This window comes from Trichomycterus rosablanca, chromosome 3 (assembly GCF_030014385.1).
Source record: "Trichomycterus rosablanca isolate fTriRos1 chromosome 3, fTriRos1.hap1, whole genome shotgun sequence".
Lineage (NCBI taxonomy): Eukaryota > Metazoa > Chordata > Actinopteri > Siluriformes > Trichomycteridae > Trichomycterus > Trichomycterus rosablanca.
The window spans coordinates 48716939-48733894 of NC_085990.1; the positions used below are offsets into that span (position 1 = coordinate 48716939).

Genomic DNA, 16956 nt, shown 5'->3' on the forward strand with positions numbered 1-16956 from the left:
GTTTCGCTCATTCATAACCGGGCCAGCAAGTTGTGATAGTTCCCTGTCTGTTCTGGGTCTGACGGCTGGACGTCCGGAGTTGCCTGAATTGTGACATCAAGCTTTCATTTCTGCTTTTTCTCTTTTCTACCCACATTCTATATTTCTATATCGGGTTGTGGATGCTGTTTTGTCTTTAATCTCTTTCTTTGTTAATGAAACTTCAGTGGCTTATTTATTTGCCATTGTCCCCCTTTTTAATATGTGGCTTTTTAGCCACAGTATTGTTCTACCTTGATTAAGTATCTGCAAATGGATTCTGTTTACTGTCTAGCAGGTGTATGGGGATTGTGCCTTGCTGAAGAGAGAACAGAACAGAACGAGCTGGCAAAAAGAAAGAGAGAAGCTATGATAAATTGGAAACCTTCCACCTGGAACAAATGAACAATTATGAGGCACGGTCACACTGGCCAGGGTCCTTTCTGTGTGGAGTTTGCATGTTCTGCCTGTGTAAGTGTGGGTTTCCTCTGGGTGCTATATAACTGGAGCTATTAAAAATTGCCTGCTAAAAAGTGTGAGTGTGTGAATGTGTATAAGTTGTAGCCTAGCGGTTAAGGTACTGAACTAGTAATCGAAAGGTGACTGATTTAAGTCTCACCACTGCCAGGTTGCCACTGTTGGGTCCTTGAGCAAGGCCCTTAACCCTCAATTGCTTAGAAATATACAGTATAATGTCACAGAACTGTTAGTCGCTTTGGATAAAAGCATATGTGTGTGTATGTGTGCTAGGGTGACCATACCTCCTCTTTTTCCTGGACCTGTCCTCTTTTTGAGACCTAAAAAATGCTTTTTAAATCACCAAAAATTTCCGGGATTCAGCTTTTCTAGTCTGCACTCGCTGTTCTGTGTGGATGTTTTTGCATTGGTTTCTTTTTAGGTCTTTTCAGGAGTGCATCTGTTTTGTTAAAATAAGTCTGATTTTCACGTGCACGTACTTACACAGAGGCTCTTGTCAACACCGTGACGGCACTGCATTCTGTGGAAATTGCTCAGCAAGCACTAGAAGACACACCTTACTGCTGGCTTTCTACTGATGGGAGCAAGTAATTAAAGTGAATCAAATTAAAGTTAAAAACACTCCTAATAAGTCGGCTGATACGATTGTACAATACATCAAAGAAACAAAAAAATAAAGGGATTTTTATTTATAGGTGACAACTGTTTTTTAATTTGTTGTTATTATTGTTTAGGGCTTAACGCTGAATGTGAAGGAATAAGATTATCTGACCATAAAGGCCCTTGTTAAAGAGCAGCTGTACATTTATTAAAGTTCAGTAACACAGCTGGATGGTTATTGACTCATTTATCAACTATTTAAACCTCTACCCCATACACATTGCCATGGTGTCACCAACGACATGAAATAACCCCCCTTCCTTCCCCGAACCAGGCGTCCTCTTTTAAAAAAAAACAAAATATGGTCACCCTAATGTGTGCTAGCCCTGTGATGGGCTGCTGACTTGTCCAGCCCCATAGGGGCCTGTGGTAGCCTAGTGGGTAGGGCTTTGGGCTATCAACCGGAAGATTGGCGGTTCAAATCCAGGCTCTGCTATGTAGCCACTGTTGGGTCCTTGAGCAAGGCCCTTAACCCTGTCTGCTCCAGGGGCGCCGTAAGTTGGCTCTGACCCCAGCTTCCAACACCAGCTGGGATATGCGAAGAAAGAATTTCATTGTACTGTACATCTGTATATGTATATATGACAAATAAAGGATATCTTTCTATATCTTAAATCTGACCCACTTTGACCCTGACAAGGATAAAGCGGTGGTAGAACAATGTATGAATGAATGAATGATTAATCTAAGGTACATTAGGCAGAATTTTGTGGTAAGTTACAAGATACAAAACACTGGAACAATGTGTTTGCTTTTTAAGAGCACCAGGGTCAGATGGACCTGGGTTTAAACTTCAAGTTTGGCATGTTCTCCCAATGTAAACATTTTCTCTCATTTCTAAAAAAAAAACATGCAATAAGGTGTAATAGCTGCTCTAAATTGGACACAGGTGTATATAAGTGAATGGATGGATGAATGACTCTCTAGAGATGGACTGGCGGCATGTTTAGGATTAATTCCTACTTTGTGCCCGGTGTTTGTGTTTAGGTTTGCTCGCCGCGATCCTGACCATACTAAAGCCGTTAGTGAATACAAATACATACACATTACTGTACACTAGAGGGCATACAAAGCTTTTCATGTCGTCATATCTGCTCGACATTTTTTGGACAATCAAAACAGCGCCTCACTCACTCGCCTTGAGAAGCCCAGTTGCTAATGCTGTAGTTAGTGGTGGAATGGTGTGTTCACACTGGAATGTATTTCACATCTACTTACGTTTATTAACGCTGGTAGATTGACAGCGCCTGAGCGGTGTGTGATAAGAGGCTAAGCTGTTCAGTATGGTTCAGCTGTGGGGAAATGATTCACTTGTTCTTCTTTCGAGAAATAGTTTCATCACCGTAAACATGACACTTCCGCCCGAGTAAAGCTGTCGCAGTGACCCGGTTAATAGTGATATAGGGTTTCTTACAGCTTTTCTTCGCAGTGTGAACTGTTTTAGACGAGCAGAGATGTTGAACGTACCCTCACAGCAGCAGTTTCCAGCGGTGGGGTCTCAGCAGCGGGTCTCTCCGGCTGGTCAGTCCAGGAACAAGGTCTGAAGTGTTTATTCTTTATTTTACAATGGTTTGTTACCGGTTTGTCACAAATATATTATAAGCAGGTTTGCTTTTTAATTTGTTTATTTGGATTTTAAGATCATGTTTTACATTTCTGTTCCATTCATGACAGGTAGTAACAGGTTACACATGATTCATCAGTTCAAGTTCATTGTTAAACACTAATTCACCTCACTTTCATGCTTTCAGACTGTGGCAGGAAACCGGAGCTGCCGTAGGAAACCCACTCAGACACAGGGAGAACATGCAAACTCCACACAGAAAAAAAAAACTCCTTGTGGGAATCGAACCCAGGACCTTCTTGCTGTGAGGCGACAGTGCTACACACCGATTTTCCATCATCAAAATCGTGATATACTGTAGTAACATCATGATCTTATAAGAATAAAGAAAAATAAACAATAAATAGAAAACACAGTAAGGGGAGGAATGTACAGAGGCTATGCTATATACAAATACGAAGTAAAACACAATTACATAATATATAATATACTTAACAATTTGTATGGGTTATATACTGTATAATTTACAAATTGGTAATATAAAACATATAAACTATAAATATTAATAAAAGAAATTAAATAATAAAAATAATAATAATGGAAGGACTTGGTTATGAGTAGGGCCCTAATAAATTCACGGGGGTTCAATCCCCAGGCGGGGCGGTCCGGGTCCTTTCTGTGTGGAGTTTGCATGGGGGTCCTTTCTGTGGGGGTCCTTTCTGTGTCTGCATGGGTTTCCTCCGGGAGCTCCGGTTTCCTCCCACAGTACAAAGACGTGAGAGTGAGGTGAATAAAAAATAATAATAGAACGAATTGGATATAGAGTAGAGTAAACACTATTGGACGTTTAATTAAAACACAGAACTCGCAATAACGTTTCCTTCTTTACTTAGGATTGTAGTCAACAATTTTAAAATGTTCAAAGCCCACAAAGTTTACAGGATACAGTTTTAAGGATACATTTAAAAAGTTGAGTGTCACCAAATCACAGTCAGTATGTCTCCCATTGAGGTTTAAATTCACCAAGAGGATAACACAGGCAAAACCAAACAAGAAACATTAACAGAATACTGTACATACATCATAAACATTTAACTAAACATGAGTTAGCACAAAGAAAGCGTACACCACACATTCATACTGAGTCTGCTCATGCTGCAAAACATAAAAAGAGGTGAGACATGGGGTTACATAGTGACAGAATAAAGGGAAGAGGGTGAGACCAAATCTGCTGTGGTGATAGTTATTTATTAGTTGAACAGGGAAAAGGAAAACTATAAAAGGAAATAAATAAAAGGAAATCATGATAATGTCTTGGAGGTTTTACAGCAATATTTTGGCCATATCTCCTATCCCTGGCATGTAATGAATCACCTCTTTGACCCACACCAGGCGGCACGGTGGCTAAGTGGGTAGCACTGTCGCCTCACAGCAAGAATGTCCTGGGGTGGGGTGGTCTGGGTCCTTTCTGTGTGGAGTTTGCATGTTCTCCCCGTGTCTGCGTGTGTTTACTCCGGGTGCTCCGGTTTCCTCCCACAGTCTAAAGACATGCAAGTGAGGTAAATTGGAGATTGTCCGTGACTGTGTTCGATAAAAACTTGTGAACTTATGAATCATGTGTAATGAGTAATTACCTGTTATGTCATCAATGTAACCAAAGTGTAAAACATGACGTTAAAATCCTAATAAACAAACTAACTGACCCATCCCACTTACAGAATCATGCTATGGTTATGCTGTAACTCTGACACAGAATGACCACAATTAACATTCTGTATACTGTTAACAGTCAATTCTGTTTTACTTTGTTCTGTGTTATCAGTCTCTTTTAATTCTGGCTTCTCTCAGGGTTTACACCTCCTGCACCCTCATCAAATGTCTAGACCTTAATTTTTGTACAAACTGAATGTTATTCTCTCCCGTTTTTACCAAAATATTCAGAATGTATTGATTTTTTAATAGTTATTGTAAATGTTACTAACTATCAGTTCTCATGTGTCTGTGTAAAGGTGGCCCTGAAGCCGGGTCATAGTCTTATGGACTGGATACGGCTTACTAAAAGTGGACGTGACTTGACTGGACTGAGGGGAAGATTGATTGATGTCACAGAGGAGGAACTTAAAAAACACAACACAAGAAATGACTGCTGGACTTGCATAAGAGGTACAGACTCCAAAAGACCTCGCATATCCAGATTGTTTTAAGATTCATATTTATACAAACATAATCCAAGAAACATTGCTTAGACATAACTTTTTTATATCAGTATTTTCAAGTATTTTCAACCTCTCAGCACATCGACACACGTGCCATGATCATATATATTGACATAATAATTAAGAAATACTGGTTATACTGGTTATACTTGTTATGAATACAGAAGACTGCTATAAGCTAAAAATCATAAATTATTTGAAGCGCTTTAATTTATTACCACTACCTGTTCTGATGTGCAGGTATGGTGTATAATATAAGTGCCTATATGGATTTTCACCCTGGCGGAGAGGAAGAACTGATGAGGGCAGCTGGGATTGATGGCACTGATCTGTTTGATCAGGTAAACAATGAATTTTCAAGCATAAACCTTACCTGTTAGTTCTGCACCAATACTTTTTATTTATGTATCTAATTTAGGGCTAATAATGAGTATTAGGACTAGGCTTGGGTGGTGTGGTTAGGTTTGAGGGTTACGGCTTTGCCTAGACTTAATCATTTGGTTTGACCAATGGGGTTTACCTACGTTTGAGATTAAGCACTATGGTTGGATTTGGGTTAGAGTTGTTCAAGCTTGAGATAGTTGGCTTACATGCTAAGATAAAGGTTTTATATAAGGGTTTGATTGGAGTTGGACTTGTGTGCTCAGGGTTTGACAAAGTTTAATATTGAGACTGGAGATGAAACTGCATGCTAAGGTTAGACTTGGACGTCATTGTTAGGATTTGAAAGGGTTTTAAACTTTGACTTGGGTTTAAATTTTGTTTTAGGATACGACTAGGGTTAAGATGTGTTAGACATATCCTAACCTTATTTTGGGCAGTTGAGGTTGACCTAAGGTTGAGATTAAACACAATGATTGACATAGGGTTTAGCTTTTGTGCTAGGGCCTAGGATTTGGTGATTGAGCCGGCCTAGGCCTAGGATAAATTATTAGCTGGGCATGGCTGCTATGGAGGCTTAGAGTTAATAATTGGTGCTACACTTGGCCACAGATTAGGATGAGATTTCTATTAAAGATAGGATTGATATTAAGGTCTTTGCTATGGTTTGACATGGGTTAAAAATAGTTTAAGACTGTGCAACAAGGGTTGGCCTTGGTTCAGAATGGGTGCTAGGGACTTTTACCACAACTATACACATTTTACAGACAGTATTGAGGGTATGATTAATGTCTACTGGCAGGTTCATCGATGGGTAAACTATGAGTCCATGCTGAAAGAATGTCTGGTGGGCAGAATGGTGGTGAAGGCCAGCACAGTCATTAAAGGTATGCTTTTATTATTTGGATAGAGTGTTTGTGTACTACATACATTAAAACAGAGCTGCCATAACATTAAAACCACCTGCTTGTTTCTACACTCACTGTCCATTTAATCAGCTCCACTTACCATATAGAAGCACTTTGTAGTTCTACAATTACTGACTGTAGTCCATCTGTTTCTCTACATTTCTTTTTAACCTGCTTTCACCCTGTTCTTCAATGGTCAGTACCCCCACAGAGTAGGTATTATTTAGGTAGTGGATCATTCTCAGCACTGCAGTGACACTGACATGGTGGTGGTGTGTTAGTGTGCGTTGTGCTGGTATGAGTAGATCAGACACAGTAGCGCTGCTGGAGTTTTTAAATACCGTGTCCACTCACTGTCCACTCTATTAGACACTCCTACCTAATTGGTCCACCTTGTAGATGTTAAGTCAGAGACGATCGCTCATCTATCACTGCTGTTTAAGTTGGTCATCTTCTAGACCTTCATCAGTGGTCACAGGATGCTGCCCATGGGGTGCTGTTGGCTGGATATTTTTGGTTGGTGGACTATTCTCAGTCCAGCAGTGACAGTAATGTGTTTAAAAACTCCATCAGCATTACTGTGTCTTATCCACTCATACCAGCACAACACACACTAACACACCACCACCATGTCAGTGTCACTGCAGTGCTGAGAATGATCCTCCACCTAAATAATACCTGCTCTGTGGGGGTCCTGTGGGGGTCCTGACCATTGAAGAACAGGGTGAAAGCAGGCTAAAAAAGTATGTAGAGAAACAGATGGACTACAGTCAGTACTTGTAGAACTACAAAGTGCTCCTATATGGTAAGTGGAGCTGATAAAATGGACAATGGACAGTGAGTGTAGAAACAAGGAGGTGGTTTTAATGTTATGGCTGATCAGTGTTTGTGTATATAATGTTGTTTTGTGTAATATTTTAGCTGTAAATGTATGAGTGCTTCAAGCTGTTTTTATGTTTCCACAGCTCAAGCATCCAAAAAAGACAACCTTCATGTCAATGGTAGGAACACAAACCTGCACAAAAGGGATACTTGGTGTTTTACAATTAAGGGATGTTAGAAGTATGTGGATCTAATTTAAGAGCTGAACAAATAATTCTGTATGTTTTTTACATTTAATGGTTAAAAAGATTAGATTTTTATAGCTTCACCATTATGAATCCTGTTGCCATGTCATGTAACCCAATACTCCTCCTGTCAGGTCTTGCACCTCCTGCCCCTTTGTTACCAGAGTCGATAGCATCTGCACCCTTGCAGAAGGACCAGCACCCTCGGTATGCCGTGATTTAATTCAGTTTACACCACATGACCAAAAGCTTGCAGACGTTCCTACTAATGACTAATCTCAGGTGTTTCACTCATTACAAACAAAATCATACTAAAGCAATATATTCCTTTAACTTTGTGGCAGCAGTTTGGGGAAGGCCCATATCTGTTCCAGCGAGGTCTGTAAAGACATAGTTTGATCATTTCTGACCTTGCTTAATTTTGTTTTATGTTAGGCAGAAGGGTAACAAATTAATCCCTGTTAATTATTTAGTGTTATTTGGGGCTAACATATGTGAGGTTTTATTAGTAGTAATGGGTGGTAAAATTTACTTAATTTATTAACATGATCTCAAACTTAAATGACTTACTGCAGGCATGCTGCATAATAGGATTTATATGTTTTTAAACACATTTAGAAATGTCTTTTATTTCTTTCTTTTTTTTTAGATATGACTGGTTCCAGACAGATGAAACTGTTAATATCATCATTTACACCAAGAGAAAGGTTAGACTGAGGACTACATGACAATCCACTGTAATAATACCATGGTGCTGCTTGGTGTGACACCCTCAGGTTTTGACATCCTCTCTTTTGTTTCTGTCCTTAATCTTGTCCTCCCTGTCAGATCCCAAGTTCTGGCTGTTCAGTAGTGGATCTTCAAGGCAACATTCTGCGAATAGAAATGCTCTTAGGAAACTGGTCTTATCTACTTCACTGGAGTGAGTTCAGTTCATTGTAAATAACCAAAGCCTCTTTATTAATGTAATTTCTTACTAAAATATAGTATAGTGAAGACAGAATATGTTACATCTGCATTATTTGTCTGTTTAAACATAGTATGAAATGTGTTTTTAGGTCTTTCCAGTGAAGTGAAAGATAATGTTGTCGGTAAGTAATTTTATTTAAAATTACATAATTAATATGCAAGTCGAACACCTAGTTGTGCTGATAAACACATGATTTTCCCATTAACAAATATTGTATTTATAACTTACAAGATGTTAAAATGTATTTTTTGAGAGGCAATGAATGATCCTTCAGGTTTTAATACATATATTTTTAACTATTTACCCAAGCAAGTTTGTAGGTCCTCATTTTTTTTGTTTGTTTGTTATTTTGTAGTTCAGACAGCGAGCTCGGTCGGGAAGGTTGAGGTGCGCCTACACAAAGCAGTGAATGACAAGTGGCCACAAGTGGGTCAACCACTAGAATCACATGATTCATTTATTCAGAGTAAACATAGAGGTGAGTTTAATGCCTGTTTGCTGATTAATATTTATTAATTATAATGACTAAAGTCACATGTATGTTTTTTTTTTTTTTTTTAATTGCAGGATTGTTCTACAGAGAGTGTGTATTAGTTTCAAAGAAAGAAGTTACACACGACACGCAGCTCTTTTGTTTCCAGCTACCTCCTAGTGCACACATGCACATCCCTGTGGGGAGACACGTCTACCTCAAAACCTCTGTTCAGGGTAAAAAGTGTATATTTCATTATCAAAATGTTGTTTGTTTCATTCCCAGTAATCTCCAGCCTTTAAATAGTTGAGTTAAAAAAGAAAAAGAAAATGTCATGCTTCACATAGATATTTATAGATTAACCATTTATAAAGTTACCCAAATAGGGCTTTTATGCAAGGGGAAAATATTTTCACTTATAGAATGAACAAGTCATCATTTGAAAGACTCCAAATAAGGTACAATATTTACCATTTTTGGCTTAAGTACTCAATAAGGGAGGTGGATTCATCTGAACTGTCAAGACTTCAGCATTGTCTTCGTTTTCTTGCTGGTAAAAAATCTAATTGATAACAATTCCAGGGTAGATCATTTATGTAGGTTAAATGATTAAAAAAATTAATACTTTTTTAAGCACTATTTTCAACTTTTTTTTTACTTTGTAAATACAGCAAATATGCTTAAACCAAGCCTAGATTAGATAGATTATATGGCGCTCAGGCATCAGAACTACACTTTTCTGGTAGTTTTCTGGTTTTTCAAGATCATGTAGATTGCTGGCACAAATGCATTGTTCACTTGCGAAATAGATGCCACCATGATTCACTTTAGAATAATCCACCTTAAAACAGTCGAAGGCCATATAGTTAATGTCTGGTATCACAGGACCTTTTCTGAAGTCTTGCCATGCTTCGTCAGGTCAGAGCTGGTTATTTATACCAACAGCCAATCAGCCGGTGGTTTTAATGGTATGGCTGATCTGTGTATCTCAAAGATACATTGTTTTATTATCTGCTATAGATGTGGGTACCTTAAAAGTAAAATTAATAAATGAATTTATCTGTTTTGCTGTTAACAGGCAGTGAAGTTGTAAAGCCCTACACACCGGTAGATCAGGTGCTCATGCCTCAAACACACTCCAGCAGTTCTAATATCTATCTGATGGTTAAAATCTATCCTGATGGAGTCTTTACACCGAACCTGGACAAACTTGACATTGGTAAGAAGCAGAGCTGTGAATGTGTGTGTACACAGTCAATACTGAGAAATTATCAGTTACCATTTACAGTAATACAGCTAAACTTTGCTTGATGTGTATGTTACAATTCAAATTAAACGATAATTTAAATGGGGGCTTGATAATGCAAATTAAAATGTCTCATTAAATATAACAGCGAGTCATGTTCAGCATTGCTTTACATATGGTGACGTGTGTAGGGTTGTGTGTTGTTATTTTACTTACAGTTGATTAAGTATGTATTTAGACCCCTTGATTTTTTGCACATTTTATTGTATTGTGAATTTGATGTGATATTCCAAATTGTAGTCAGGTGCATCTTTTGCTATAATTATCAAGTCAAGTTTATTTATAAAGCACCTTTAAAGACATCAAGTGTTGTTTAAGGCACTGCACAATAAAATCTCTTGAGCACTCCATAAATCAGGTTTTTATATCAGAGTGGTGAGACGAAGGCCACTGTTGAGTAAAGCTACATGACAGCCCGCTTGAATTTTGCTAGACGCGTGTAAAGGACTTACATCATTAGGAGAAAAATCCTCTGGTCTGATGAGACAACATTTAAACTTATTGGACTATGTACAGACATGTACTATGTCTGTTGAAAACCAGGCACTGCAAATCATCTGGATAATACCATGCCACCCTTACTGTGAATTGTGGTGGTACCAGAATCATACAAGTGTGTGCAAGAACTATTTAAAAATTATTGTGTCTTGTCTTGTCTTGTGTAGGAGTGTAACTAACTGCTTCAAATGAATCTACATTACAGGAGCTTGTGCGTCCATCAGCGGACCAGAAGGTCACTTAACACCTCGTAGGCTTCGTGATGTCACACATTTGTACCTTTTAGCTGCTGGAACTGGGTTTACACCCATGGCTCGCCTTCTTTGTTTTGCCTTACAGGATGTGGCCTCTATCAGGTTAGATGTTGCTTTGGTGCATTTCAGTTACATATACAACTGTAGTCCTTTATATTAACAATAAAATTCTGTCCATGTACCATATTTAACTGTTACTATAGAAGACTGTCAAGCATGTTGCATTTGATCCGAAAACTTTTCATATTTCACACTGTTTTTTATCTGTTGCTTGAGTACATAATACAACTGTATAATTATGTGTCTTGTTTTCTTTTTCTTGTAAGAAATACCAAGCTGATGTTCTTTAATCGTCAGGAGAAGGACATTTTGTGGCATTCAGAGCTGGAGCAGCTGTGTGCAAAAGAGAAGAGGTACAGGCCTGTTCCCCTATTTTTGTTTGTCCAAACAGTTATTTGATCTTGAAGAAGCTCTGAATGATTGCATCTACCTGACACAGTTTGACATGTTTCTTATATTGACATGTTTCATCATTTTATTACACAAAACTAAATCTTTGTCAGAAAATTTGATGGGACTCTTACCTTTGCCAACCAAGAATAGTGACTTAAGTTGATGGACAGTATGCATTTAAAAGTATATACAGTACATGTTAAGAAAATAAAATAGTTACTATCACTGCTGCTGGGCTGATAAGTGAAATAGCTTGTGGGTGAATCTTTAAAACATTTGGAGATTTTGCTAATAATGCCCCTTTCAGTTGGCACATCAACCTCACTATTAAACCAGTCAACTGTTTAAAAAGAAAAAAAAATCTACATGACTGCTAATCTAATAATCTGTTCCCTGTATGTATCAGGTTTCAGGTTGAATATGTTCTCTCAGAGCCTTCAGGCTCATGGACGGGTAAAAGTGGACGTATAGATGCCACACTGCTGCAGCCGTTCCTGAACAGAGAAGAGGATTCCAAGTGTTTAGTGTGTATATGTGGCCCAACTGGCTTTAATGAGCTGGCAGTGCAGTGAGTATTTCAATCTGTTCTTTTAATCACTTATATGTAGACTCAGTGCTTTGTAATACTACCTCCATGTCATACAATTCTATATTCTCCTTGTGAGAAATCTTCAGGGGCGGCTCAGCAAGAAGGTCTTGGGCTTGATTCCCAGGTGCAGCAGTCCAGGTCCTTTCTGTGTAGAGTTTGCATCAGTGGCTACATGCTCAACCAAAAACATTTTTTTGCTAATGGCATTAAAAAGTTGGTACGAAGCTGGAAAAATGCATCGGAAGGTGATGATGTAGAAAAGTGGTGTCATTTGTTTTTGAAATTCTTAGTAAATAGAGTTTAAACAGTGCTGAAACTTTTTGAAGAACCCTCGTATATACAGGTCCTTCTCAAAAAATTAGCATATTGTGATAAAGTTCATTATTTTCCATAATGTAATGATAAAAATTAAACTTTCATATATTTTAGATTCATTGCACACCAACTGAAATATTTCAGGTCTTTTATTGTTTTAATACTGATGATTTTGGCATACAGCTCATGAAAACCTCAAAAAATTAGCATATCATGAAAAGGTTCTCTAAACGAGCTATTAACCTAATCATCTGAATCAACGAATTAACTCTAAACACCTGCAAAAGATTCCTGAGGCTTTTAAAAACTCCCAGCCTGGTTCATTACTCAAAACTGCAATCATGGGTAAGACTGCCGACCTGACTGCTGTCCAGAAGGCCATCATTGACACCCTCAAGCAAGAGGGTAAGACACAGAAAGAAATTTCTGAACGAATAGGCTGTTCCCAGAGTGCTGTATCAAGGCACCTCAGTGGGAAGTCTGTGGGAAGGAAAAAGTGTGGCAGAAAACGCTGCACAACGAGAAGAGGTGACCGGACCCTGAGGAAGATTGTGGAGAAGGGCCGATTCCAGACCTTGGGGGACCTGCGGAAGCAGTGGACTGAGTCTGGAGTAGAAACATCCAGAGCCACCGTGCACAGGCGTGTGCAGGAAATGGGCTACAGGTGCCGCATTCCCCAGGTCAAGCCACTTTTGAACCAGAAACAGCGGCAGAAGCGCCTGACCTGGGCTACAGAGAAGCAGCACTGGACTGTTGCTCAGTGGTCCAAAGTACTGTTTTCGGAAATCAAGGTGCCAGAGTCTGGAGGAAGACTGGGGAGAAGGAAATGCCAAAATGCCTGAAGTCCAGTGTCAAGTACCCACAGTCAGTGATGGTCTGGGGTGCCATGTCAGCTGCTGGTGTTGGTCCACTGTGTTTTATCAAGGGCAGGGTCAATGCAGCTAGCTATCAGGAGATTTTGGAGCACTTCATGCTTCCATCTGCTGAAAAGCTTTATGGAGATGAAGATTTCATTTTTCAGCACGACCTGGCACCTGCTCACAGTGCCAAAACCACTGGTGAATGGTTTACTGACCATGGTATTACTGTGCTCAATTGGCCTGCCAACTCTCCTGACCTGAACCCCATAGAGAATCTGTGGGATATTGTGAAGAGAAAGTTGAGAGACACAAGACCCAACACTCTGGATGAGCTTAAGGCCGCTATCGAAGCATCCTGGGCCTCCATAACACCTCAGCAGTGCCACAGGCTGATTGCCTCCATGCCACGCCGCATTGAAGCAGTCATTTCTGCAAAAGGATTCCCGACCAAGTATTGAGTGCATAACTGAACATAATTATTTGAAGGTTGACTTTTTTTGTATTAAAAACACTTTTCTTTTATTGGTCGGATGAAATATGCTAATTTTTTGAGATAGGAATTTTGGGTTTTCATGAGCTGTATGCCAAAATCATCAGTATTAAAACAATAAAAGACCTGAAATATTTCAGTTGGTGTGCAATGAATCTAAAATATATGAAAGTTTAATTTTGATCATTACATTATGGAAAATAATGAACTTTATCACAATATGCTAATTTTTTGAGAAGGACCTGTATACCCAGCCTTGCAAAAAGTGAAACACAGAATCTTCTTATCTGAATGTTTGTTTGTTTATTAGGATTTTAACATAATGTTTTACACTTTTGGTTACATTCATGACAGGAACAGTAGTACACAAGGTTCATCAGTTCACACAAGGTTATAACGAACACAGTCTTGGACAATTATTGTCTCCAATTCACCTCACTTGCATGTCTTTGGACTGTGGGAGGAAACCGGAGCTCCCAGAGAAAACCCACTCAGACACAGAGAGAACATGCAAACTCCACACAGAAAGGACCTGGACCGCCCCACCTGCGGATCGAACCCAGGACCTTCTTGCTGTGAGGCGACAGTGCCACCCACCAAGCCATCGTGCCGCCCTCTTATCTGAATGTCCACTAACACTTAGTTTCCTACTTGTATTTATTAGCTTGTAAAATAGTTGTCTTTTTTTATTTGTGTCTTAATGTGTGTTTCTTTTTCATCCTCAGGCTGGTCAAGCAGCAGGGGTTCAGTGAAGAGGAGATGTATGTTTTTAAGGGTTGATTTTTAATGGTTTCACTGTGCTAGTGAAGATTTCTATGCATTGCAGACTGCAGCAGACGTCAAGGACTGACGTGAGGTCACTACTGAAAAAAATAGCAACATCCCTCTCTAATGTGCTATGATCGTAAAATCCTATGCACTGAGTGCTTGTGATGTTGTCAAGGTGCTGTTTTATTTCATATTTAATCAGAGACTGTAAGAAAATCACTCTTTAATTGTAGATTATAGCACTGCCCCGGCTAAAGCATTCTTGTGCAGGAAATGCATGTTAGTAACAATCAGAACAACTTGACAACGTTGTTTTTCAAACATTATGCTAAATTCATTTATCTGGTACACTTATTTTTTTTATAACAAACCACACCTACCATACAGATGAACAGATAAACTGCAGATATTCAATTACTGACTGCTGGCCAGCTGCTGCTCTGTACACTGTCACCCCCTGTACCCTATTTATCAATCGAAACGGATCCTTACTGACCCGATGTTGTGTATGTGATGGACCATTCTCAGCACTGCAATGACACTAATGTGATGATAACATGGTAATGTGTGTTGTACTGCTCCGAGTTTATCAGGTGCAACAGTGTTTTTGGGATTTTTAACACCAAACACCTTAGTGTCAATGCAGGGACAAGACTAACCTGTACCCACTAATTCATGTTTTTATTTAAAACAATACAGTACAAAAGATAAAATACATTTGAGAGTACCAGAAAGGTACTTCCTCCCCCAAAAAGAAGGTATATTTTAGTACTTTTATTTCTGAGAATGTTTATGGCTGTTGTTTTTCTTACATTAGGTACCATTTTATTTTGGTAAATAGAATAAATAGTTAGCAAGGTAAGAATGTAAATGTAATTGTTGTACAATGGTTCAATAAATCTTTATAAATTCTTTCATGAGTAAATGAATTATTAAAAACCTTCATCACCTTTGGTTCTAATAGAGTTTCAGCAGATTTACATTCTTGAACTGTTGTTTACTTAAACTAGAGTAAGGTAATGTTTACTATGGAAGCACTCTTGTAAGTTGCTCTGGATAAGAGCGTCTGCTAAATGCCGAAAATGTAGTGTGTACCATATTTACTTATTGAACTTGGGTTGGATTGTACAGTGCTTATGAATGGACATCACAGTGAGGTGCAGTGAGCCGGCCTGTCATTAATGTAACCAAAATTGTGTAAAATTGGTGGTAAAATGCTAATAAATAAATAAATAGTGTAGTGGTTATGACTTAATGTCTCTATACCCACATAAATAAGATTAGTTTGAGTACATCTATTAGACACTGCATCGTAACTTATCATTTGGAAGAAAAAAAAAAAAAAAAGATGTCATCCTATGTTATGCCACATTAATTACTTTAAAAAATAACCATAATGATTGAATAAGTTATTCTTTCTTTAATATTTTCAATTTGACGAATGACTTTTAGTTTGTTGCTTAAAAATTTGAATTCAGAAAGTAGCATCAAATGTGTCAGCACTTGGTTTAGAATTGATGCATGGAACTACACGTAAAGTTTATTTGTAAAGCACTTTTTACAATGAACATTGTCTCAAAGCAACTTAACAGAATCCAGGACCGACAGACCAAAAATCCCTGTTGAGCAAACCTAGGACGACAGTGGCAAGGAAGAAACCTTGAGAGGAACTAGACTTAGCAGAGACCTTCGTCCTCCTTGGGTGGCCTGGAGATGAATTAGAATAAACGGGATTTATGCAAATCATACAAACACACAATTACACCAATCAGCCATAACATTTAAACCACCTCCTTGTTTCTACACTCACTGTCTATTTTATCAGCTCCACTTACCATATAGAAGCACTTTGTAGTTCTACAATTACTGACTGTAGTCCATCTGTTTCTCTGCATGCTTTGTTAGCCTCCCAGGACCACTACAGAGCAGGTATTATTTGGGTGGTAAATCATTCTCAGCACTGCAGTGACACTGACATGGTGGTGGTGTGTTAGTGTGTGTTGTGCTGGTATGAGTGGATCAGACACAGCAGCGCTGATCGAGTTTTTAAACACCTCAATGTCACTGCTGGACTGAGAACAGTCCACCAACCAAACATATCCAGCCAACAGAGCCCAGTGGGCAGCGTCCTGTGACCACTGATGAAGGTCTAGAAGATGACCAACTCAAACAGCAGCAATAGATGAGCGATCGTCTCTGACTTTACATCTACAAGGTGGACCGAATATTTAGAAGTGTCTAATAGAGTGTCTAATAGATACTGTCTAAGACAGTGAGTGGACACGGTATTTAAAACTCCAGCAGCGCTGCTGTATCTGATGCACTCATACCAGCACAACACACACTAGAATGATCCACCACCTAAATAATACCTGCTCTGTGGGGGTCCTGACCACTGAAGAACAGGGTGAAAGCAGGTTAAAACAGTATGCAGAAAAACAGATGGACTACAGTCAGTAATTGTAGAACTACAAAGTGCTCCTATATGGTAAGTGGAGCTGATAAAATGGACAGTGAGTGTAGAAACAAGGAGGTGGTTTTAATGTTATGGTTGATCGGTGTAAAATGAACTAAACGTGCGTCTCCTGAACCTGCTTCCACTAGAGGACAGTGCGGTGTTTCAATGGTGGTTCTGACAGGAGAACGAGAGAAGAAGTAAATTGTCAGTATGCTGTAGCCGCTAGCTAAAC

The 16956-nt window shown here is 38.9% G+C and overlaps 1 protein-coding gene across 1 annotated transcript; it reads left to right on the forward strand.

Moving 5' to 3' along the window:
• Window positions 1-2319: 2319 nt before the first annotated feature.
• LOC134310567 (cytochrome b5 reductase 4) lies at window positions 2320-15178 on the forward strand. The gene is made up of 16 exons (XM_062992188.1): window positions 2320-2693; window positions 4729-4882; window positions 5176-5276; window positions 6119-6203; window positions 7190-7225; window positions 7426-7498; window positions 7941-7998; window positions 8120-8213; window positions 8350-8382; window positions 8617-8739; window positions 8829-8969; window positions 9812-9952; window positions 10743-10893; window positions 11118-11204; window positions 11651-11812; window positions 14224-15178. The coding sequence occupies exons 1-16, from the start codon at window positions 2610-2612 to the stop codon at window positions 14276-14278; spliced, it is 1578 nt and encodes a 525-aa protein (XP_062848258.1). The 5' UTR covers window positions 2320-2609; the 3' UTR covers window positions 14279-15178.
• Window positions 15179-16956: the final 1778 nt, after the last annotated feature.

What these genes read in the sequence shown, in the direction of transcription:
- LOC134310567 (XM_062992188.1), top strand. Translation starts at nt 2,610, where the DNA reads ATGTTGAACGTACCCTCACAGCAGCAGTTTCCAGCGGTGGGGTCTCAG. An exon ending in CAGAAGGACCAGCACCCTCG is followed by an intron (nt 7,499 to 7,940) that starts GTATGCCGTGAT and finishes CTTTTTTTTTAG; the next exon opens with ATATGACTGGTTCCAGACAG. An exon ending in TCATTTACACCAAGAGAAAG is followed by an intron (nt 7,999 to 8,119) that starts GTTAGACTGAGG and finishes CCTCCCTGTCAG; the next exon opens with ATCCCAAGTTCTGGCTGTTC.